At 39.9% G+C, this 12,137-nt stretch overlaps 1 protein-coding gene across 1 annotated transcript in view; it reads right to left on the reverse strand.

The window, feature by feature from the left end:
• Positions 1-12,137, reverse strand: part of UTP18 (UTP18 small subunit processome component) — a 56,286-nt gene that overhangs the window by 15,249 nt on the left and 28,900 nt on the right. The window contains exons 9-10 of the mRNA XM_004480453.4: positions 11,954-12,044; positions 8,650-8,773 (exon numbers count right to left, since the gene is read on the reverse strand). Coding sequence (XP_004480510.1) covers positions 8,650-8,773; positions 11,954-12,044 — 215 coding nt within the window. The remainder of the gene's footprint in view (positions 1-8,649; positions 8,774-11,953; positions 12,045-12,137) is intronic.

Raw genomic sequence — 12,137 nt, forward strand, 5'->3', positions numbered from 1 at the left:
TGCAAATAGAGCTTTGTGGATGAATTGGAACTTAAATTGAGATTTGGAAAGGTAGGCATTAAGTAAAAACAAGAATGGTACTATAAGCAAGGGGAACAGCAAAACAAAAGGAGGTATTAAATAAGCATGCTTACTAGTTTACTCCTAAACTCTTAACAGAAGGAAGAAGGCACATTTTATGTGACAGTTATCCTCCCCACCCCTCGACCACAGCTGGCTGGACTAGAAGTGGGCTCCTCAATCAAGGGCAGTCAATCCATAGCTGTTCAGCAACCAGAGAGCATCCTGGTACACAAGGTTCTTCTAAAACAGGAATTAATGGCAATTAGGCAGATCAATCTCTCCCTTATAAATTCAGACTAGGAAACATGGTGGGAGGTGAAGCTGAAAAGACAACCAGGAAGACCACAATAGGGGCCATAAATAAATTAGTATCATGAGCAAGAAGAAACTATTAGGCAGAACAGTGGTTGTCAACCAGGGGCAATTTTAGCCCTAGGGGTCCTCTGGCAATATCTGGAGACATTTTTGATTGTCCTAACTGGGCGTAGGTATGTTTTACTGGCATCTAGTGGGTTAAGGTCAGGAACGCTGCTTAATATCCTCCAATGCCCAAGATAGCTCCCCATAACAAAGAATTTTTCATCTAAAAATGTCAATAGAGGAAAAATGTGGACCAGTGACTAGTTCTCAAACTTCATCATACATAAAAATCACCTAATATACTTAAAAAGCAGATTTCTCCAAATACCACTGATTGTACACTTCGGATGAATTGTAAGCTTTAGTAACATCTACCAAAAAAACTGGTTAAAAAAAAAAAAAAAGATTCCTAGGGAGTGGGTGTACCTCAGTGGTCGAGCACCTGTTTTGCACATATGAGGTCCCAGGTTCAATCCCTGGTACCATCTTAAAAAAAAAAAGATTCCTGGGCTTCCTGTGCACACTCCATTCTACCTTCGCTCCCGCATTCCTCCACACTGGGGTGGAGCCTAGGAATCTTGGTTTTTAACTACTGTCTCAGGTATCCTGGTGCTGTCTCAGGTATCCTTGGTCTGAGGCCAACTGGGAAGGGCAGGAGCAGTAATTAAACAAAGAGAATGAGAGAAGCTGTAATCCTTAACAGCAGAACATAAACTACCAACAAGCGAATCAGAAACAGTCCAATCTCTAGGGCTGCTTGAATCCTTCTAGTGCCTAAACTCTACTGCAGTCTCTGTGTGGCCTTACAGTATAGCTGGGGGGTTTTTTTTGCTTCCTCACTGCCATGTTAAAGTCTGAGAAGTCTGAGCCTCCAATTTTGAGAGTCTAAGACACAATCATAACCACCTTCTTACAGAGATATCCTATAGAACCTCAAACCAAACAAGCTGAAAATAGAACTAAAATTCTCTCCTCTGTCAGAGTCTACACTCTATTGAGTCTTCTCTAATCCTCAGTCTCTTCAGTGACCCCCTTTCCATTAACTCTTGCCCTCAAGGTTCTATTCTTGCGCTCAATCTAGCTAGTGTTTGATCTCATTTAACCCTATGGCTTCAACTATCATCTTTCTGAAGAGCACAGCCAAAACAGTGCCTCTTACACTCCTAATCCCATACCTCATTACTTACTGCTTTGCAAACACACCCACATATCTTCTCCAAAACATCTTCCTTCTCCTCCTCCTCCTCCCTTGTTCAACAACAATTCCACTTTTCTGGTTGCTCAGGCCTGAAGGCTCAGAAATGTGACTGACTGCTTTTCTCCCACTGCCCCATTTTCTAGGCCATCACCAAACAGGTTACAAACATCTTTTGCCTATGTCCCCTATTCTCATGCCCACTGCCCTAGTGATGGCCCTTAATACCTCTGCCCGGATTATTGTTATGACTCAAGACTTATTTCCCTGCCTCTCTTTTCCTGTTCTAAATACTGTCATCAGAATTATGTACTTAAGACCCTAAAATTCAGATATTATCATAATTATTCTTTGCTTAAAAACTTTGGTTTTGCTTTCCACTCAACATAATGTCCAAACTCTTCAACACCACAAGACCTCTACTAGTTGTACACTGTCTGCTTATCTTTGCATCCTAATACCTGACCCCTTAGGATTACTCCATCTATATACTGTTTGTAGCAGTTTGATATGGCTCATGAATCCCAAAAATAGATATTACATTATGTTTGTAAATTGGTCTTTTCCTCTGGGCATATTAAAGTGTATTGGATTCAGAGATTTTACTTTTACTTGATTAAACAATGATTAAGGCTTTGAATGAGCAACATCAGTAGGATGTTGCATCCCCGCCCCCTTGGTGGGGGGGGGGGACTCACAGAGAAACTGCTCTGTAGAGAAGGGAGGTTGGAGTTTTGAACTGGAGTTCTGGGAAATAAGCACACAGAGGAGCAGAACAGCTGAGCCTGGAGAGAATCAAGTCTCAGAGAGACAGAGCTGGTCACCTGATAGTGTGCAGTTGTCCTTGTAGAGAGAGGCAAAGCTAGAGAGCCTCACAGTCTACAGCTGACCTTGTGGAGAACACAACAGCTGAGACCAGAGGGAAACGGAGCTCCAGGAAGAGAGGAACCTAGGAAGCCCGAACCTTTTGCAAACATTGGAAACCATCGTGCTCCAACATATGGAAAAAGACTTTGGTGAGGGAAGTAACTTAAGCTTCATGGCCTGGTAACTATAAGCTCCTACCCCAAATAAAAACCCTTTAGAAAAGCCAACAGATCTCTGGTATTTTGCATCAGCACCCCTTTGGCTGACTAATACATCATCTCTGAACATAGACCTGAATTCTCTCACACCCATACCTTTACACTTGCACAATCTGCAGTGCCTTTCTCTGAATCCCACACAGGATTCAAAATGCCCAGCTCAAGTGCCAGTATTTCAAAAAATAAAACTTTTCCAGATGTTCAATTATAACAGCCCTCACCATTTCCTAGATTCTTAAATTAAGAAGTCTGTATCTCAATTGCAGCCCTTGTCACTGTTTAATCCCATCACAAGATCATGAACCATAAGAAGATAATGACACGCTGTTGCTCTTCTATCCTACAGTCCCTCACTCAATGCTCAGAAATATGTTTTCATGGATGAGGAAACTGAGGCAAAAACATAACAAATAAAACAGGTTTTTCTTGCATTTTAAAACAAACATGGCCTGAAAGATTCTGTGAACAAATTTTTATAAAATGAAACCCATTTCATATCTTCAATGGACTACTAATTTCAGGCCATAAATGATAATGATCTTATACTTTTCTATAGCCCTGAAGCATTCAATACACTTTTAAGATAAAATCAAAACATTTGGGGGACCATGCACCTGGTGGTCCCGCGGATCTGTCCTCTCCTTCAACAGTATCTGAATGGAACAGACCCAGGGACTATCCCCCCACCCCACCTCTTCAGCATCAAACACCTTCTAACTGCTTTTCCAGCTGCAACCCCCAGGACCAACTTCTCAGCCATCCCTGCTTCTAGGACCAGCTAACAACATTTTTTGTAGTTAGCTCCTCTTTGTCGACTAACCACCATCTCCCAGAGCCATCAGAATTATTCCACCAAAGTGGGGGCCTCTATTAACTGCCTGGTCAACCTGCACCTACAGGGCTCCTATACCTACCTCTCTCCGGGGTACTTTTTTTTTCTATTATTTTTTTTCTATTTTTTTCTTCTTCTTCATTTTCTTTTAAATGTTACATTCAAAAAACATGAGGTTCCCATATACCCCCCCACCCCACCCCTCCCACATCAACAATCTCTTCCATCACTGCATCACATCCACTGCACCTGGCGAATACATTCTGGAGAACCGCTGCACCACATGGACAGTGGGCCACATTGTAGTCCACACTCTCCCCCAGTCCACCCAGTGGGCCACGACAGGATACACAACGTCCAGGATCCATCCCTGCAGCACCACCTAGGACAACTCCAAATCCTGAAAATGCCCCACACCATATCTCTTCTTCCACCTCCCTACCATCAGCAGCCACCATGGCCACTTTCCCCACATCACTACAATTTCTTCCCTTACTAATCATAATAGTTCCCCAGCAGAACAGCAGTAAGTCCACTCTAATCCATACTCTATTCCTCCATCCTGTGGACCCTGGGATGGTTATGTCCAGTCCCCCTCTACATCAAGAGGGGGCTTAGATTCCACATGGATAATGGATGCAATTCTGCTTGCAGCTGTAGGCACTCTTGGCTCCCTGGTGTGGTGGTTGACCCTCTTCACCTCCCTGTCTCTGGGGTACTATTTTGACCATGTCGACGTGGCCCTGAAGGGCGTGGACCACTTATTTCACAAGTTGGTGAAGGAGAAGCATGAGAATGCCAAGTGACTCTTCGAGATGCAAAACCAGCGCGGCAGCCACGCCCTCTTCCGGGATGTACAGAAGCCTTCCAAAGATGAGTAGAGTAAAACCCTGCATGTCAGGAAGCTGCCCTGGTCCTAGAGAAGAGCCTGAACCAGGCCCTTCTGGATCTCCACGCCCTGGGTTCTGCCAACACAGACCCCCATCTCTGAGACTTTCTGGAGAATCATTTCCTAGATGAGGAGGTGAAACTGTTCAAGAAATTAGGCAACCACCTGACCAACCTCCACAGGCTAGCTGGCCCACAGGCCAGGCTGGGTGAGTATCTCTTCAAAAGCACAACAAGGAGCCTCTGGAGCCCAGAAGCCATATGGGGGGAGAGCAACCTACTGTATTCCCATAGCATCCAGCCTTCTTTCTGTCTGAGCCCTCCGCCAGGACGTATGTTTTTAATCGCCAAATTGTAGCCCTCTAACAAGCCCTGAACCAAGTGTAAACATTAAAGCTTTTTGCAGGGGAAAAAAAAATTGGAGCAACTGGTGTGCAAAGGACACAGACACAGAACAGGGAACTAGACAACCTCAGTTTCAGATCCACCTCTGCCAGTAGCCAACTTAATGAATAACTACCAATAAACAAAATATAAACTCTCAGGCTTCAGTTTTCCTAAAAAATGACTGGATTAGGCTAGTGCTAGCTAATACAACTTTCTGCAATGATGAAAACATTCTATATCTGCATTGTCCAATATGAATGCCATTTGTCACATGTGGCTACTGAGCACATGAAATGTAGTTGGTGTCACTAAAGAACCAAGTTTTTAATTTTAATTAAATTTGAATAGCCATTATGTGGCTACTGTAATGGACATGCAGGATTAGACAACTGCTTAGAAACCATCCAAAAATTTAAAATGTATATAGAAATAAATGGAAAGATAGAAGAATAAGGACAATAACGATGAGAATAAACTGATACTGAAATTACCTTACAGTACAAAGATGGTTTTTTTTAGTTTTAAGTACAGTTGCCTAGCTTCCACATTTCCAAATCCAGGTAGGTTACTGAAATCATAAATATCTTGAAGCGAAGAGTTTTAAGCCAAGGGTTTAAAGCCAAGATTTTAGTGACAGAAAATGTAAAGCTACTGAGGTCGCTTTTCCAATGGAATTTATACAGGGAGCACAAAAGGATTCATACACAAAATAAACTGAACTGTTATTATTTTCTTCACTTCTTACAAACTAAGACACCATAATTTACAAAAATCTTAACTGTATCATTTATATACATAAAAACACAGACACATACAGGTATACCTAAAAATAGGCAGTGTTGTGGTTAAGAGATCCAGCTTTGGAACTAGACTATTTGGGTGGTAATCCCAGCTCTACTACTCACTACTGTACAACTTTAACCTATTTACTTAACTCACCATGCCTCAGTCTCCCCACATATAAGCAGGGATAATAACTATCTTATGGAGTGGAAAATGAGAATTAAACTAGTTAATACAGGAAAAGCATGAAAAACAGTATTGATAAAATCTGAAAAAAATCTTTGCTATTAATATTAACAAGCTTTTTATTGTAATTATTCAGAGCACAGTTTGAAACCATTTAGATGGAAATCATAGTAAAATGGCAGTCTTAAAATCTGTGTATTTTTAAGAAGCTGATGAAGACTAACATCAACAATCTTAAATCACCACATGGGACATCTGATGAGGAAATACAAAAATAGGTATTTCTATGACTTTGACCTACTGATCTCAAAGGGGTTTATAGTTTGCATACCCCAGTAAAGGAAGGAGCCCACACTAGCAATCTGTGCTATGGCTAATGTAAGGGACATTCCTAACTTCTTCAGTGTAATCAGAGAAAATAAAGCAGGAGTTTTATTTATTCACAAAATAAAAAGGAATTCTCCAAGTCACCTACTGACACCATCAGAATCTGTTTGAGCTACCTCCTGAGGTCAGTAAGGGCCTACGTTCACAAAAAGGTGTCAGATAGGAGAGTACCAGGTATGTTTTAACTCCCCTGTCCTTATATATACAGCATTTTATATACAGTAGGCATTCAAAACGTGTGTTTTTTTTACTGAATAATCTATCTAGATCACAGAGGAAGTCACAAAACAACATACTTACATTAGACCTAGCAAAGGTACAACTTAACTACAGATTCTGTAGTTGTGGCTCAAGCAACTGGGTGCCCACCTCCAATGTGGGAGGTCCTGGGTTCAGTTCCCAGTGCTTCCTGAAGAAGACGAGCAGATGCCACAGTGAGCAGATGCTGCAACCAGCAAAAACTGCAGCCAGCAGACGACACAACCAGTAGGGAGCAAAACTGATTCAAGTGGTTGGCATTTGCCTCCCACATGGGAGTTCCTGGGTTCGGTTCCCAGTGCCTCCCAAAGAAGATGAGCAGACAGCAAGCAGACAAATGAGGAAGCCATCTTGAAGGGGAAGGAGGGGGAAATAAAAAAATAATCCAATCAAATCAGCAGGGAAGTAGATGTGGCTCAAGTGACTGAGCTCCCACCTACCACAAGAGGTCCATGGTTCAGTTCCCAATACCTCCTAAAGAAGACAGCAAGCTGGTGCGACAGGCAGGCACAGCAAGCTAACACAAAGAGATAATGCAACAAGAAACACAAGAAGAAAAACATAAGAGACACAACAAAAGTAGGAAGCAGGGAAGCAGACTTGGCCCAATGGATAAGGCGTCTGCATACCACATGGGAGGTTGCAGTTGAAACCCCGGGCCTCCATGACCTGTGTGGAGCTGGCCCATGCGCAGTGCTGATGAGCGCAAGGAGTACCGTGCCACACAGGGGTGTCCCCCACATAGGGGAGCCCCAGCACAAGGAGTGCGCCCCATAAGGAGAGCCACCCAGCATGGAAGAAAGTGCAGCCTGCCCAAGAATGGCGCAGCACACACAGAGAGCTGACACAACAAAGATGACTCAACAAAAAGAACACAGATAAGGATAGAAGCGGTCACAGAAGAACACACAACGAGTGGACACAGAGAGCAGACAACAGGGAGGGGGTAGAAATAAATAAAAAATAAATCTTTAAAACAAAAAAGACGAGCAAGATGGCGAGCTGATGGAACAGGCATATGTAGCACACTGATGGAACAAGATGACACAACAAGAGACACACAGAAGGAACTTAATGAGACATACAACAAAGCAGAGAACACAGGTGGCTCAAGAAATTAGGCACCTCTCTCCCACACCAGAGGTCCTGGGTTTGCTTCCCAGTCCCTTCCAATGAAAGATGGACAAAGCAATTTGCAAAACAGTAAGGGGATAGGGAGAAATATATAAATCAAATCTTAAAAAAAAATAAAATCGGCAAATAAAGCCATCTTTTCCTCTGGGTAATAAACACATTTCTGGTGATAATGCAATAAATCTATTTTATATAATATTTTTAAAGTTTTTACAACACTAACTGTGGTGGTCTGAAGCTGTTTATGCACCCCAGAAAAACATGTTCTTAAATCTAGTCCATTCCTATGGTTGTAACCCATGCTAAGTAGAATCTTTTGATGAGGCTACTTCAGTTAAGGTGTGAACCACATCATTCAGAATGGGTCTTAATCCTCTTACTGGAGTCCTTTATAAAAGAAATGCATACAGAAAGAGAGAAAACCATGGAAGCAAGAAGCTGAAAGCCAATGAAACCTAGAAGAAAACAGAAAGATCTGTAGATGCCACCACAAGCCTTGCCATGTGACAGAGGAACAAAGGATAGTTGGCAGCCAGTCTTCAGAAAGAAAGCACTGCTTTGATGATGGCTTGATTTGGACATTTTCTTAGCCTCAAAACTCTCAGGTAATAAATTCCCATTGTTCATACCCAACTCGTTTCATGGTATTTGCTTTCAGCAGCCTAGAACTATACACTAGCCAACAGTATTTCTAAGAAATATGTTTTTGGTTTATATCACCTATCTAGATGAAGGAAAAAATGCTTTAAGTTCTTTAAGACTTAAGCCCAAATTTTATTCTACTTCCTCATCAATAGTAAAAAGTTGAAAGTTATAAGTTTTGAAAATTACATAATTTTAAATTATAGGAAAAAATACCGTGGTAGAAGGCAGTCCTGTTTTCTTTGCTAAAAAGCTGATAAACCAACACTAATATTATTAAACACTGCAGTAACACAATAAAATGCACGAGGCTCATCTGGGTTTACAAATTTGATATTACTAAATGGTTTATAAACAGAACTACTTATGTAACATCTAATATCTATAATTCTTCACTACCTTCTCATCAAGAGAATGTGATTAAGATACAAGTACCTCTCTTTACTTACCCACAAGCCACATACTGTCCATTCCTAGATGTGGCAATGCTTAATCCATATAAACTGCCTTCATCAACAAATCTGTTAAGGCACTTCCTAGAGTTAACGTCCCAAACATAAACTTCGCCATCCCCTAAATTAAAGAGCCAAAAGAGGGTTTGGTTAATTTTGCTTTAAAAGTGAAAAGCAAAGAAAAATAAAAATAAATAATTAAAAAATAAAAATAAACAAACAAAAAGAAGAAATAAAAGTGAAAAGCAAATGAACTAAGCATTCTTAGTCCTTCTTTAATAATACATGGTACTAAAAATAAAGAGCTACTATAAACTTAATTCCATAAAACTGACCTAAAAGTATTTCTTGTATACATTTGCATATATAAACTGCATACTCAATTAGTCATTAATAAATAACACCTTTAGATATAAAGTAAAAATCATAAATTTTTAGTTTAAGTTGACCTTTTAGAAAAAACTTCCACATTTCATTCAAATCGATTCTTGGAGCAAAATTTCAGGGAGGTAAAAAAAACACCCACCAACAAAGCTCTTCCAGAATCTATCAACAGGTACTAGAGTACCTAATACGTAAGGCTAGGTGTTTAAGAATACATAACGACAATGTCAAAAGTGACAGAGGAGATGAAGATTCAGATCACACAAAGAATCTATAATTAAGAAGATACACACAATTTATCTATTATAGTCAATCATTTGAATATTAAGAACTTAGTGAATGTGAGCAATGAGCTAAAATAGTCTAGATAAGGGAAAATAATGTCTGCAAGATAAAACAGATTATTAAATCTGAATAGGCCACAAATATTTTCATTATAAAATGACTCCTTATTCTTTTCTCTCTCCTACAGTACTCAATACTGAGGATCACTCTCTCCACAACATAGATTTTTGTAAGGTCCTACACCCATCTCAAAGATGGCTCTTCATTTACCTACTTCATCTCTTCCTCTTTTATGGATTTTGCTCCCAAGTTCACCCTTTATGCTCTACTCTTATTCTCCCAATGAGAATTCAATGAACCTAATCATTTCAACTATCTCCTTGACAAGTAAAATTTCCTAGGCTAGAGTAAGGATCCAAGTAAGGCAGTAGTAAAATTTAAAAACTTGAACAGGGTCAAATTTAAAAACCTCTGCCTCATGTTTGTCTGTAGGGTAATGTTATGATAAAAGAAGATATTTAAAGATTGGTCTAGCAAAAGACGAAAATGGGAAGAGATGAAGGGCAGGAAGATCATCTAGAAAGTAACTGCATTAAGTTGTTAGGAACTGATGGATATTTATGGTAAAAGAGGCAATGGGGTACCCAAGAGGAAACAAAAAGAAAAACTGATTAGGTTGAAAAGATAAAGGGCCAATTCTTTCTTCAACTCTTTCTACCTTAAAATATTCTTTATAAGTAATAATAAAATATGAACAATATGATTTCAAAAGGGTAGAACACCAATCAACAGCACAACGGTCAATCTCCAACATACCCAAGCTCAACTTTTGGTTACTCCTTCCTTTCTTTTAATACCTTTCTTAGAGTAAACCAGATCTCAACAATAGTGAACAAATTTGTAAATATTTTATCCCTTCATCCAACTCATATACCTATATCAATGCCAACTTTCCCTCCCGTATAGTCAAAAAGCTTTAAAATCATTCATGTGTACTACAAAGTTTTTGAGGAACTAATGATCCAAATTTTGAAAGTGATCTGAAAGTTTTGGGAGTAATTATCATGAACAATAGTAGTAGTTGCTAAGAATTTTTGAGTACTTCCTACAGTTAGGCATATGCCAAGCTTAATGAAGAGTATCACTATGGCTACAGGAAGATTGGACAGTCCAAACTCCATTGAAGAATTAACCAGTCCATTTAAAACAAAAAAAAACAAACATGTATGCTGTTTTATATTGAGTATTTGGTTTTACATCTTTAAAAGCTTCCACACTGGCTTGTGCTGAGAGATAACTACTGGCTCTAAGTAGCTGTATTCAGGTCTCCCTATGTCCCACACCTTCAACTGCTGCTTCAATCAGCATTTCCTTTGTCTAGAACCAAACCAACTCATCCTCTGTCAAAAACTAAACAATTTCCTTAGTCTGTCAGGTTCATCATTCTCCAAGTAACCTGGGTTCAGCTTTATTCCCTCTCTAGTTTTCAATCATTGAAAAAGCGTTTTTTGTTTTTTTTTTAGAAGATTTATTTTATTTCTCTCCCCTTCCCCCGTTGTCTGCTCCCTGTGTCCGTTTCCTGTGTGTTTTTCTGTGTCTGCTTACACTCACAGGTGGCACCAGGAATCTGTGTCTCTTTTTGTTGCATCATCTTGTTCCATCTCCATGTGTACAGCGCCACTTCTGGGTGGGCTGAGCTTTTTTTTTTCCATACGGGGCGGCTCTCCTTGCAGGGCACACTCCTTGCACGTGGGGCTCCCTTATGCGGGGAGCACCCCTGCACGGCATGGCACTCCTTGCACACAGCGTGCTGCATGTGGGCCAGCTCACCACACAGGCCAGGGGGCCCTGGGCATCAAACCCTGGACCTTCCATCTGGTAGGCGGACGCTCTATCAGTTGAGTCACATCGCTTCCCTGAACAAATGTTTTGTTTAACATCTACCATATATAAACCTCTTTTTCTCTGATCACTGCAAACAAATAATCTAAAGAGAATACAGATAATGAGAAAGCAAAGGAAGTCACTCATAATCTCATCACATCTACTATCAAGGCTTTAACTTCCATCACACTGACTTCCCTATCTTCTAGGTTCTCTCCCTCTAATTCATTCTCAACACGGAGGCTAGATTAATCTTTTCAAAATCTGGCTTTCGGACACTGCACTTCATATCAGATCAAAGCCTGGTTCTTAATATTCCAACCACAACAAATCTCAACTCTTCTGCTTGATTTTAAAAACATCTTAATAGGCTGGCCTATACCCCGCCTTTATTTCCCTTGGCCTGGGGCAAATTAATATCAATGAATTGCACACAGTAAGTAGTTAAAGTGGGAAATGTTGTATTATGTATGTTACCACAATTTTACAAAGATTTTAAACCCTTCAGACACTGAAAAAAAAGTCTTACTCATTTTTCCATCCAAACACATCAATACTGCATGTTAGCATTGTTATCCCCTCATTATTAGTAGCTAATAAATGAGAAGGCAAATGGCAACAACAACAAAAAATGAATTCTAAAAACTATACTGATTTTCTTACCAAAAGAAAGTCTAAAATCAAAAAGGTTTTGGTTAAATTTGAAATGTTAAACACACCCAAAGCTTCTCTTGTGTTATTAACTTACCCGAGGAGGCATATATCTTCTTACTATCTGAAGAAAATGTTGATGCTGCAACCCTTCCATTAATTTTCATGCTACAAATCAGTTCTTTAGTCTAAAAGAATGGTAAGTATTACATACCAAATTGTTAGGAGATGTGTGAAAGAATCACATTATGTAGAATAAAAACAATCTAGCTCTTTATTTT

The sequence above is a fragment of the Dasypus novemcinctus genome, chromosome 21 (genome assembly GCF_030445035.2).
Source record: "Dasypus novemcinctus isolate mDasNov1 chromosome 21, mDasNov1.1.hap2, whole genome shotgun sequence".
Taxonomy (NCBI): Eukaryota; Metazoa; Chordata; class Mammalia; order Cingulata; family Dasypodidae; genus Dasypus; species Dasypus novemcinctus.